The following is a 13,693-nucleotide window of genomic DNA, read 5'->3' as shown; positions in this document are numbered from 1 at the left end:
TGCTCTAATACCCTGCCTTCCTGGATGCGTTCCCAAACAGAGAAGAACATATTTTGTGTATTCCTCAGCAGAGTCCAGGCACTGTTCCACAGGATGAGTTTTTGCTTAAAATGTTGGTTGGGACTATTTAAGACTAATGAATGCAGTGAGCTTGTACCTTGCCTTGGCCCCATGACAGCAACCCTCAGGATTGCAAAGGGAAGCTTCCCTCCGACTTCCCCTTCCTGAGAGAGTGAACCGGAGTTCCTTAGCATGTTCTTATAAGAACGTTAAGACCCATGGAGCTATTTAGAGATTAAAAAACTCACGTAACTTTATTTTTGAAAGCACTAATATGTCTCTGTTACATTTAGCTACAGTACAAAGAAGAATAAAATAGCACCTGAGAAGTTTTTTAGCAGGTTGTAAATAATCTTGACATCTTCCTTGCTTTCCCTCCACTTTGTTAAACAAGCAAAGAAACTAGAACTGCTTCCACTCCAAACGTTTCAGCCTATTGGGTCCTCAGAGGCCTGATTTTCATGCGAACCACTCTGAGCGAGTAATCTGCTCCTCGAAAGGGGACCCAGACCACTCCATTTTCAATCTCGTAGGGGCTGTTATTCCTCGGATCATAGGGGCCCCCGGGGTAGTAGATACCATTGAGATTGGCTGCCTGGCAATTGTTGTACCACCAGCCTCCTCCATAGATTTCTGCACAGTTCTCTTCCCAGCGGTCTGCATCCCTGTCAAAGGTGCTGAATTGCATGCTGTTGTGAGAGGTGTACTCTGCCCCTTCCTCTGTGGAACCTTCAATCAGAGCATCCCCTGCCGTGCCCTGGTAGGCGGAGACGTGCAGGGCATAGCCTTCAGCCTCAGAGCCTACCCGGAAGTGATACTCTGCATAGGCACCTCTCCCAGACCAGTCTTCTAATTCGACCCTAAGGATAGAGCCCCTTAGGGTTAAGAAGTGGAGGTAATCGTTGCCTAGCCAGAATTCTCCTTCCCCCTTGTCATTCAGGCTGCCGAAACCTTTCTTGTAGTCTTGCCAAGTCCGGTTAAAATTCAATGATCCATCCATTCTTTGCTGGATCAAAAGCCATCCTCCCAAACTGGTCTCTTGATCGCAATAAACAGAAAAAATCTTACTGGATCCCGGTAGCTTGATATTGAAAATGCCACTTTTGGCACCTGAAGGATGTGTTTGGAGGGCATCATCACAGTCTAAAAAAAAAATTAAGCTGGTTGGAAGAAGTTACTCTCATTTAATTTCAGAAAGATAGGCCTGGCCCAGATTAAAGAAGACAAGTACTGCTCTTCTACCTTCATTCCTTCCTTGCCTCTCTTCCACCCTGTAGGAAAAGGATGTGCTTACATTGGAATAGAATTGTATGCAATTGAAGGGGCATTTACACCTATAAAGTGTAAGTTATTTCCTTCAAATGGATATGGAATTTAACTTGCATATATTGATAATAGCAAGTCATCAGTAAAGGTGACTGGCTTTCATTTAACACATACACCATGGTATTTACCCTGTCTAAACATCAGCTGAGACACAACTATCCGATGACAGCTCATTAGCACAGATTTTGAGTGGTGAAGGGATGTGGTTAAACAAACTCAGAATTGAGTTGCAGAAGAATTCATACATTCATTTCACACACATTTATTGAGTGATGCCTGACTGCACTGTTAGGCATTTGAGAATACAGAGATAAACGGATTAGACAATGTCCCTGTCCCCATTACAGGCTAACATGAAATATAGGCCCCCCCAAAGAAGTTTCAATGAAGTGGAATAGAGTTAAGAAAGAAGTACGGGGGGGGGGGGTTGAGGGAGCCTAGGGGGTCAGAGAAACCTTCCCCAAAGGAGAAGTGTGGATACCTCTGGAAGGACGGGTTTTAGCATAGCTTCTGCTGGTGACATAGGTGTGTCTGCGAACTTCGCGGTCAGCTTCACTTCCTGCATCGTCGGCCAGCTTGTAGCTTTTGGAGTCCACAGCAGAGCCTCCTCTGCTAAATGTTGTGTGACTGGTCACCATCTGCTTTCTTGTAGTTTTGCTACTGTCAGGCACACTGAGGTGATGAGAAGTGGTTTCCTTGGCATGCGTGAAGTCAGAGTCTGAGCCCACAGACTGGGTCCCCTCCAGTAACTCTCTGTGTGTAGAGAGTAGACCTGGGAACGCAAATGCATTCGTAGTCGAGGAAGTGTCGAAGAAAGAGGCTTCGGAAGGGTGCCTGAGGGAGAACTCATCCAGGCTACCTTTGGACATAAAAGAGGGCACTGAAAATGAATCTATGACCTCTGGGCAGCTGGAGCCGTCTTCTGAGTGTATCACTTCTTTCACCACTTCCTTGTGCCCGTCAGCACCAGTCACTGTCTTGGTGATGGTTTTAGAGCAGGAACGATGAGTGGTTGATATGCTACTGCTACCGGGCCTGGTCTTCTCATTGCTAATCAAGAGCTCTTTATCCCCTTTAGAAGTAGTCAGTTTCTCTGTGTGGTGGTATTCTTTCCTGGTCCCTGAACTTACAGGAGTCTCTTCAAATGTACCCCAGTCTGGGTTGGTAGGCCTGGTGTTCCCATAGCCTGAGCTATCTGGTCTTGTATTTCCAGCTCCAGAGCTTCCAGGGTTCCTGGTGCCGAAGTTGCCAGGTCCAAAGCTTCCAGAATTCCAACGACCAGGGCCGTATTCAGAGTTCCCGGAACTCCAGTGTCCGTCACCTCCTGGAGTAGGGTTCCTGTGGCTTCCGGGCTCTGATCCTGGGCTGTAAGAGACAGAATCTCCTCGGGCACTCTCCTCTCTACCGTACTTCTCTAATACCATTTTCATCTGCTTCATTTCTGTTAACGCTTTCAACTCTGGAATGGCCTCCTGAAGCTGACTTTTGTATTCTCCGGGAACGAAATCTGTCACTGGAGTCATTTTCATCAGTGGTAAATATCGCCTGTCCGTAGGGGGGAGCAAGTCCTTGGAAATGATCTGCGCCAGTTGTTTCTGCTGCTCTTCGTAGTCCTTTAGGTCGATCTGATGAGATAAAACCCTGTTGCAGGAACCTTGGCATGACCTGATCTTCATGTCAATGTCCACCTGGAGAGAGAGGAAGAAAGATAGAAACATGGAAATGCATACAAACAAATACAGGAGACCTGTGGACTTTCCGTTAATTTACTTTTTGGCAACATGGCTCATTTATTTGCTGTGGTGACCTACTGATCTGTATAGCTTTGGTTTCCACATGGGGAGCGCTAAAGTTGAGTATGGCAAGGTTAGCTGTCACTGACAATGGGAACTTCTCCAATTCACCCTAGGCTCGGGATGGATTCAGAGAAAGCTCTTAGTGTGGCTGACGTTAAGGCATTCACGGTGAGACTGAAATCAAACTGGCAGGGATCAAACCTTTGCTCTCACAGTTTACTACTATGTGCCCTTGGAACATTTACGTAGCATCTCTGAACTTTTTTCTTCATCTGGGGTGGAGGGACATACTTCCTACTTTTAGGTAGAAGATGCTTCTATAACACTTTTCTCAGAAGACAGCACAGTTGGAAGTGTGCGTGGCTGTCACTTTCCTTCTCCCTGTTATTCAAAACGTGGAAATGGACGGTCAGGGCCATGCACTTACTTCTAGCCGCTTCATGTCTACCAGCTGAGCCCTGACGCTGTTCTGTAGGAGTTGGATGTGCTTTACTTTCTCTATGACTTTGCGCCTCAGGACCTCAATCCTGCTTCTGAGTTCTTCTGCCACTTGGTTATAATTGCTGTCATAGTCTGCAACGGAAAACACAGGTATGGGATTAACTGCCGAATGATTCACTTGTAATGACCAGCAGAAAGGGAAAACCTGCTTCCAAATATCCCCATGTCTTATTGGTTTGTAAGTTGCCCTTTAGACATTTAATCAGTATGTTTCAAACATATTATACATCTCATTTTTGGACAATGTTATGTCCCTCAGTCATCCATGGATATCAGTTAAATGGGCCTCCTGGTAACCAAGAATCCAAATAAAGACAGAAGAAATTTCTTCAGAATTTCAGAAGTGTGATCAGGAGGTAAAAATGATTATTTTGAAAAACATTCCATTGATTTCAGTATATCATTACTCAGGGGGCTTGGATGTATTGCTGGAATTTCCCACTGAAACGTTCTTCCTGCTTATGAATTTGCAATTGTTTCTAAGCTTTTTGGTGTCACAAGCTCTCTAACTTTCAAGCTCCTTGAACCACGAGTGCTGAATTAATCAAGAGTCTCCTGAAGATGCAAAGAGTGAAAACAAAGCTTTAGGAAGTGAAACCCCACTGGCCACACTGCCTATTTGCAGAGTGGATGCAGTGCTTACTCGCCCTAAAAAGGGAAATGTGACTCCGCTTATTTTTAAAGTTTTCAGATCTACAGAGTTTGCTCAGTGGAGTCATAGGACAGCACCTATTTTGTGTGTCTGAGCAGGTACACTGACCTCTGAGCATCTTTTTTCTATAAGACAGAAACCAATGCACCTTTTCAAAAGGTCTGCCCTGTGTCACTTTCTGTATACACTCTTGGACACATTTAGATTCTAGTTTTCACCTTAAGTTCTAAACAAGTTAACATAACCTGTATTACTTGGTAAACATAAGAAGCCAAAGTTACAATTCAAGATTATCATGATGGCAAGTTTGTATACTAAGTAACTTGGAATAAAATTACAGTAGCTTGAAAAAGACATATTTGTCTAGGCTTGTTGTTGCCACAGTGTCATCGCCACAAAGTCAAACCACTAAATATGTAATACTTACTGTTGGCTTGGGCCATGTTTCCTGTCAAATATTCCAACATATCTGTGGTCACAGAGGTAGAATCCTTGTTATTTTTCTGATAATCAAATAGTGCATTTTGAAGTTTACTTATTCTGCTTGTAAAATCTTGGTTGATCTCATCTATCAACCCTTTCATCCTGCAGCCAGAAGGGCATTTTTGAGTCTGAAAGTTGAAGAGAGAAAAGTATATTAAGGGTCTACCTTTTGGATCCAGAACAATCCTGCAAGTTTGCATGTATCCCCTACGGCTTCATAGAAGACTCGAGAACTAGTTAGGAGGATAGGGAGAGATACTTAATGAGGACTAGCATAATTGTGAGTGAGATCCCAGAGTATCGTGAGCTTTCCTAGTACTTGCCCAAACAGGCAGTTCAATTCCAACATGTTCACTCCACAAGCACCAAATACCACCAAAGCAGGGAGGCAGTAACAGGGTACTCTTGGGACAAAATTCCTATTCTCATTTGCTGTCTTCAATGAAACACATAACGAGGTCTTGCTTACTGCTTTCCACAGGAAAAGATTTCTGGGCCATGCTGGGTGTATCCCTCTGGCATCACTCAGAAGGCAGCTCCTAGCCTCTTGTCAGTGACTCACCCAGTCTTCATCAGCACAGAAGGGCCAGTCTGTTTCTTTGCAAGTAGATCGTGATTTTTCCACGACTCTTGGACCACGCACACCTCCTCCTTCAGCTAAAAATTCACCTTCTCCAGGGTCTGTAGTCTTCAACGATTCATCCACAAACACAAAACAGAGAAGCCAGGTTAGCCAGAAGGCGAGGAAAGATCAGCAACCTGTGACTCCAAGGGAGGAAAAGACATGCCCAGAGATTAAGAACCCTGGCATGGGTGGGAAGGGAGAGCCTCCATGCTGCAGGTGGCTTGTCTTCCAATGAATGCTAAATATCTTGTGCTTTCTTTTATATGTGAGAATAAAAAAAGTCAGTCTGGATTCAGGATAGTGATAACCTGAGGTTGGAAAGTGTTGGGAAAGAGGGAGGAAGAACAGAGTTACAGTTTCTATAAAGAACTGGGCAAGAGGAACTGGCAGGCTGAAATATAGAGGAAAACTAAGGGAAAGGAAAGGCTAGGTTGCTTGATTTGACTGATGTGTGTATGCGTTGAGATACGCATGGTAACCCATAAAGGTAGATGGCATTGTGTATAACTGAATCGTTGTAAAATGAAACCATTTAAGATTCCTAATACCTAATCTGTGGCGTTATGAGGAACACAGGTGTAGGAGTATACATTTCACAACTGGGCTCATCATTTCACACAAGTGTTGGTCTTCAAGGATTTGTGAAAAAAAGACAGCTATTTGAATCACAAGACTAAATTCCACTTTTTCATTTTATTCATGACTGCAGACAGAAAGCCAAGTAAAAAATGCAATGAAAAATTGTTTCTTTTCTCTTCGTGCTTAGAAAAAAGCAAAACAAACAAAATCCGAAAACACTGAACTTTATTAACATTTATTACAAGTTTTTACTGTAGCCTTTAGAGATAAATCCGTAATTCAGACACAAATTTACCAGGCACACAAATGGACTAATGAGGACTTGGAAATGCCTTGCAGTTTTATTCACTCGTGTAATAATTCGTTTTTCATGTGGAATGAAAAAAGCACACTGAAAGTATTAGTCATTTACTGACACATTATTAGAAATGCTACAATTAAAGTTAATGTTTTTTTTTTCTGTGAACCAAGAGGTGAAAAAATATATGAAAAGTACTTTCAACAAGAGTTCACATGAACGAAGATGGCTTTTAGATTTTCGATATTTTCATTTTCTACTGCCAGTTTACAGGAACTGTACTGTGGTAACTTAGTTTATCCTTAGAATTAGTTAATATTTATAGAATCATTTTTAGAAACACTCAAGCTATAATAATAATTCAGAGGTTCAAGAACAATTTGCTTAAGGCAAAAAGTATAATTCTTTTGTTTAATAAAATAAGATAACAAATTCAAGCTTATTTTGGAATACAGTGATATAATAATAAAAGACAAACACAAATTCAATACTTGTCCCAATAAGGGACATGGAGGAAATATTTTTAGCTCGTGTGTTATCCAAAATGTCATTTTAGCAAGTGTTTTTAATTCATTTATTTTGCTGCAAGGGAGAGAATAAAGTTATGTATTTTTTTTAGCTTTGATTTCTTTGCTCTGAATGTCAAGCTTATCAATGGCTCTAAGCAAGAAATAAACTTGAATAATTTATGTCCTGGATAAGTGAGTTTCTTGGACAGGTTTTATCATGTTCTTAGAAGATTGGTGTGTTTTAGGAACTTTGTCAAATAAAATTTTTCTTCTTTCAGGCCTTTAGAGATAAATTTTAGAAATTATTGCAATATTCAGAACTCCTCTTAAAAGGATATAATTCTAAAAAACATGTTGCTTTATCAACTAAGGTTTTATGATTTTGCTATATTTCTAAAGATTGCTTACTTGCATTTTTGTCTTTAAAAAGCAAAGACCCTTCAGAAAAAGTATATTAAACCTCCAAATTCTGTTTATTATGAGCAAATGGCATAAAATTAAGAATTAAAGAATAATGCCCAGAGCACAGAATTCTTGTCTTTTTTCCTTTTTTTAAAAAAAAATTCCATTGTAAGAATTTCAGTTTGAATGACATATTTGGACAATTTGGTCTGTTCCATGGTCTTCCTTTTTGGGTTGCATTATACGGTGTTCTCTAAGGTGACACCTCTCTGGAAACTGGCCTGCTGTAAGGCCTTGTGTCATGACATAGAACTGAGACTTCCAAATTCCTTGTGGAATAAACACCAAAGAGAAAACAAGAATAGAAAATAAAGGAGATCATACCCAGACTGTGCCCACCACACACAGGACCAAGAGGAAGATCTTCATGGAAAACATCTTTCCCAAGGATGGGGCTGGCTCATGAGATGGACTCCAACAGCAGGAAGGGAGCTTGCTTCTGCTCTCAGATCCCCCAGCACACTTAAATCAGCAAGTGCCTTTGTTAATCATTACCTTAGTCCTGTTGGGACAATCAAAGTCAAACCTCTCCACATGTTTTGTTCCTGTAGAATGTTGGTGTCCTAGAAATGCTGAGTCAATTCCTCTAAGCTTGTTTGCTTCTGGTAAGCAGGTGTAAATAGCAGCATTGAAAGCTTTAGCCAGCAGTTAGCGGAAAATCCCACATTCAGGAACAGAGTTTGAAAAGGACAGGGAGAATCCGTGCTTCTCAGACCTGGAAGGAACAGGACAGGTGACAGAGAGGCCTTGTGAAATTGTGATCTAGCAAATAGTACAAGTATTTCGTGTGATACAGGAATTACAATTAGGAATTACAATCTGAACTTTTAAAAAAAACCCTTTGATTACATTATAGTAATAACAGTCTGAATTTTAAAATTATTTTTGATTACATATACATAAAAAGAAATATAATTCATTTGAAAAGAATGGCATTCTGCTGTTTGTATCAGCATGGGTGAATCTGGGGATTGCACCAAGTGAAGTTAATCAGATGTAAAAGGGTAAATTCTGCATGATCTGGCTTACACGTGGAATCCAAAGCAGCTATACTCAGACAAGATGAGGGCAGAATGGTGGCATGGTGGTTGACAGGTCTGGCGGGCGACTGGAGAGATGTTAGTAACAGGATGCAAAATGATCACATGCTATTTATCTTCACTGTGATCAGTTCATAATGTGTGTGCAAACCAAATACTCAATTTTATTCTGTAAGTATAAGAAAATACAATTTTTATTTGTCAATTATATTTCATTAAAACAAGCCAGAAATCTTTGGGTTAGAGGTCACATACTAAGCCAGTGAAAAAGCAAAGGCATCCCAGGAACAAGGACATTTGAGTGTAAGTATGCTTCAGACAGTGGTAGAGACACACAGATTGCATTCTCGTTGTTTATCTAAAAGTTTTTCCACATCTTTTATTTTTGAAAGAAAAATGAACACTTCTTTTTCGAAATTAATGAAATTATAGAAAATGAAATTATAGAAAAGCAAAGACAGAAAGAGACAGAAAGCTCCCATTTACCAACCTCTTAAATGCCAGCAAAGAGCAAACTGGGCCAAAGCCTAGAGCTGGGAATTCAATCCAGGTCTCCCATATGGGTTGCATGGATTCAATACCCTGAGTCATGATTCTTCCCAGGGTGTGTTATTAGCAGGAAGCTGGACTCAGCAGCCAGAGGCAGCTATCAAACCCAGGTCATCCAATATGGTATATGGAAGTCTCAACCTCTAGCTCAAGTGCCCACTCTACTTATCTGAAATTTAAACTTCATTAGGAATTCTATAAATTATTTGGTTTCAGCCTTACTTTATTTCAAATTGTGCTTCCTATAGGAAACATATTCTGGTAAAAATAGTAGCTTATATCTAGTAAATATTTACGTTTTACAGAGCATCTGATTTAATCTCTCCCATTAAAAGGATTCTCTTGTTCTTCTATGCTCCTATACACTGTGTAATACCAGTGACATTAATGCTGGCTATGAGCTCCCCTAGATCACACACTTAAGATTAGGATAAATTATTTACCCTTACATTACAGCTGGAGTGTTGAGCGCCATCTCAGGGCACTGCCAAGATCCTCCTCTGGGCATTCTCCTTGCCCTCTATGGCTCTCTCCAACATCTGTGTAGCTCATCCCTTCCCTTCACCCAAGTATTAGCTGGCATGGTATGTCCACTGAGAGGCCTTCTCTGGCTACCCTCTGTAAGCTGCGACCACTCTTGTGTGATTCAGTGGACCCTGCTCTGCTTGTCTTCATAGTGCCCCATGACTCTGGGCAACACCTGTATGCAGAGGCTGATGTTTGGTGTGATGGTTGAGGTGCTGATTGGTGTACTCATCTCCCATATTGGGGGGCCTGAGTTTGATGCCCAGTTCAGCTCTTGAGTCTAGATTCCCACTAGAGTGCATCTGTGCAGGCAGCGATAATTGCTTCAGTGTTTGAGTTCTTGTGATCCTTATGTGAGACCCAGATTGAGTTCTGAGCTCCTGGTAATGGCCTGGCCCAGACCTGGACATTGCTTACACTTGGGAATGAATCAGATGGGGTCTCTCGCTCTCCATCTCATCTCATCTCTTCTCTTCTCTCCTCTCCTCTCCACTCTTCTCCTCTCCTCTCCTCCCCTCTCCTTTCATTTCCTTTCCTGTTTAAATATTTATTTATTTTTATTGGAAAGGCAGATTTTACAGAGAAGAAAAGACAGAGAGAAAGCTCTTTGTTCTGCTGATGCTGATTTACTCCCCAAGTGGCCGCAAGGCTGGAGCTGAACCAATCTGAAGCCAGGAGCCAAGAGCTTCTTCCAGGTCTTCCATGTAGATGCAGGTTCCCAAGGCTTTGGGCTGTGCTTGACTACTTTCCCAAGCCGCAAGCGGGGAGCTGGATTGGAAGTAGAGCAGCCAGGATATAAACTGGTGCCCATATGGGATCCGGTACCTGCAATGCGAGGACTTTAGCTAGTAGGCTACCACGCCAAGCCCTCGCTCTACTATTCAAATAAACGAATAACAGTGTTTTAAAAATTGCTCACTTTTTCGGGCTGTTGCTTATGTTTCTTTCCATCACTAAGCCTGGGAATGGCAGTCTGCCATGACACAATGACAGCAGCTAGCGTGATGGCTGGAGAGCAGGCTTCATGGAGTGTGAGATCCGGATTCAATCAAGTCACATGAGCCAACTGTTTAAATGATTTGCACTAATGTAATTATCTGTAAAAATGAACTAACTCTGAAGAGTACTGTGAAGATTATATTAAATCCTACCTGCAGCCTATCAGACGCACACACAGTAGGACGCCTAGGAATTGCACCTTGGTTGCTCCAATTCCTCATGTCAAGAAGTTCCTTGTTCTCTTTCAGTCAGAATTTCTGAGCCAGGGGTTTTGGGAGGCTCTTAACCTGGGCCTCCTATCCATGAATGAACCGTGTTAGAAGAGACAGAGGAACAGCTTTATTTTGTTTTCCCATAAAAACACGAAGGCATGCAGATGGAGGCACAACCAAAAATGTTCAAGGTATTATTTTTAAAAGTGTGTGAGAGTATTTTTACAAAAGCAAAAAGGAAGAAAAAAAAAGAGATTTTTCAGTTGCTTCAGTTGGAATCTTCTGTGTATTTCCTATTTCCTCTCATATTAATGAAAATATTTTGAAAAGTGTGTGTAACAACAGAATGAAAAGATAATCTTTTTTTGGTGCAAAATAAAAGTTTGAATCCCTTTAGGGTTTTCATAGTATGCATGTTCAATGAACATTTTAAGACTTTCTTATTTTCCTTAACTCTGAGAGGAATGTTTGACTTATTAATTCTTTAGAAAATAATCCAATGTCCCATAGTTAGAAATATTTAAATTCAGGAATTCACACATTGACATCTGTAGGACTGGAGTAGTTTTTTTTTTATTATTATTTATATGGTGTTTACGATGTACGGAAAGACCAGAAACCCTGCAGCTGTAATTATGTCTCAGTTATAAAGAATACATTCCCATCACAACTGACACTTGAAAAGTACGATATATCACACCATCTAGATATTTACCATGTGTAGAGCAGATTAATGTGAAGCCAAACAAAGTAACAGCTTCCTTTTGAATGAAATGGTAGGAAATAGGAAAACACTCCATGTTTGAATAAAACAGATGGATATTGGGAAACATTCCATTCTTTATCAATTTATTTTAAGTTTAGTAAGTCTGATTCAATCATTGCTTGCTGTATACACACCATTTCACCAGCCTTATACACTGTGTGTGAGATAAGGCATAATGTATATCTTTGACCTTTAAATTGCTTAAAATCAGTGAGCAAATCAAATAAGTGTAATGCTAATAATTAATCCATGTAAAATTAACATTTTGGAAGTAAAGCCATAGAGTACATACAGTTTCTGTATGGTTTAAACTAACATGAAACAACAGAAAAATTCTGTAAAATACATTCAGAGTCTGTTGGAACTCAGAGCAAAAAGTGATTTATGATTTTATACTTTGTGCTTTGTTTCACTTTGTGTAAAGTATTACTTGAATTGTTAGATTTCATTCAGGTCTCAAAATGCAAGCTGCTTTAAGAAAAATACTTTGGACTTCTGTCATAAAAAATTTACTTGGTTGGACCCAGTGTGGTAACCTAGCGGCTAAATCCTTGCTTTGCATGTGTTGGGATCTTGTATGGGCTCTGGTTCCGGTCCCAGCTCCTCCACTTCCTTCCAGCTCCCTGCTTGCGGCCTGGAAAGCAGCTGAGATGGCTCAAAGCCTTGGCACCCTGCACCTGGGTGGGAAACCCAGAAGAAGCTTCTGGCTCCTGGCTTTGGCACAGCTCAGTTCTGGTCACTGTGGCCACTGTGGCCACTTGGGGAGAGAATCAAGATCTTTGTCTCTCCCCCTGTCTGTAGATCTGTCTTTCCAGTAATTATAAATAAATCTTTAAAAAACAAACCCTGCTTGATTTTGTATACCTATTACTTCCTGAATAATAAGAATATGATAGAAATTTTGTCAGGACAGAGTGCCTTTTTAAAACGTGGTATTAAATGAATTACTAGGAAGCACTAAAATCATTTTCTAGATTTGAAATGCCTAAATTGCAAGAACTTGGGAAATGGTTGGCATTTTAAATGCTTGCTTGGGTTTCACAACATCCACTTGTCAATAAAGAATGAGAGGGAAACACTGACCTAGCTGTCTGATTCCATGTCCCTTCTTTCCTCTGTCTGTCCCTTGCCTTGCACGAGTGTTGCAAAGGTTTTTACCAAGCCACTTTTGTGACAGGTGAATGATTCCAGATCACGGATTGCGGAGCAATGACTAATGGAAGGCTTATTTGCAGAACTCACCAAAACTCTGACCTCAGAGAACAGAGAAGATGGGAATTCTTTAAATGCCTGGAAATGATTCTGAAACATCTTTGGGAAAGAGAGGAGGAAAAAGGGGACATTTTGTTTTGTTTACTTTTGGCTGCTTGATTCTGTCACACTGTAGATTGCTTTAGTCTCTCTAGTCAAGAAATAAACCTACCTTATTTCTTATGATGTAACTGTCTCAAAAGTAATGGTCATTTAGTAAAATATTTTAGCATTTTAAAATTAAGATCTGTCATGTTCCAATAGTGTAATACTATTTTTTTTTTTTGGTGTGTGTGTGTGAGGGTGGGACTTAGGCATATTTTCATGGGCTTCTACTTAAACATTAAACATCTAACAGAGATTCCAAGGTGTCAGTCAGTGGATTCTGGAGAGATTTCATCGTGCTTGGAGTGGCGAGATTTGCAGCAATTCAGAACTGTTGAACTATCAAAATCACTTTAGCGGAACCCTTGGAGCATGACCCACATGGGGGACCCTGGGATGGTTGGGAGGCTGGGTGGGGCTTCTCCCCGTATCTTTTCCTTTACCACGGGTACAGAAAAGAGAGAGAGAGAGAGAGAGAAAATGTGATAATAATGGTCTTGCCATTTTCTTGTAGCCCTTGATTCTTTGTGCCCTAATCAATTATGTGAAGATTATCAAAATAATAATTTAAAAATAAATCAAGATTTCTTTAAGTAGTAATGAGTCTGTGCATACACATTTGCACACATTTACATGTCATATAGGCGTGAGAGAGAGAGAAACAGATGGGTGTTGAAAGTGGAGACTGAGTTTTTCCATGTGTTCCATTTCTTTTCATTAAATTTTTTAATTTAGGGCCCAATGATGTGGCCTAGCGGCTAAAGTCCTCGCCTTGAACACCCCAGGATCCCATATGGGCGCCGGTTCTAATCCCAGCAGCTCCACTTCCCATCCAGCTCCCTGCTTGTGGCCTGGAAAAGCAGTCAAGGACGGCCCAAAGCTTTGGGACCCTGCACCCGCATGGGAGACCCGGAGCAGGTTCCTGGTTCCCGGCTTCGGATTGGCGCGCACCGGC

General features: G+C 41.0%; 1 protein-coding gene across 1 annotated transcript; it reads right to left on the bottom strand.

The window, feature by feature from the left end:
• Positions 1–396: 396 nt before the first annotated feature.
• On the bottom strand, positions 397–7,669 carry FGA (fibrinogen alpha chain). The gene is made up of 6 exons (XM_004598475.3): positions 7,616–7,669; positions 5,381–5,506; positions 4,763–4,946; positions 3,610–3,755; positions 1,868–3,074; positions 397–1,203 (listed from the first exon to the last, which is right to left on the bottom strand). Exons 1-6 carry the CDS (start codon positions 7,667–7,669, stop codon positions 494–496), a joined length of 2,427 nt encoding a protein of 808 aa, XP_004598532.2. The 3' UTR covers positions 397–493.
• Between the last annotated feature and the right edge of the window lie 6,024 nt (positions 7,670–13,693).

The sequence above is a fragment of the Ochotona princeps genome, chromosome 7 (assembly GCF_030435755.1).
Source record: "Ochotona princeps isolate mOchPri1 chromosome 7, mOchPri1.hap1, whole genome shotgun sequence".
In the NCBI taxonomy this organism is placed as follows: domain Eukaryota; kingdom Metazoa; phylum Chordata; class Mammalia; order Lagomorpha; family Ochotonidae; genus Ochotona; species Ochotona princeps.
Note: the sequence above shows the minus strand (reverse complement) of the source record. Positions and strands in the feature narration are given on the sequence as shown.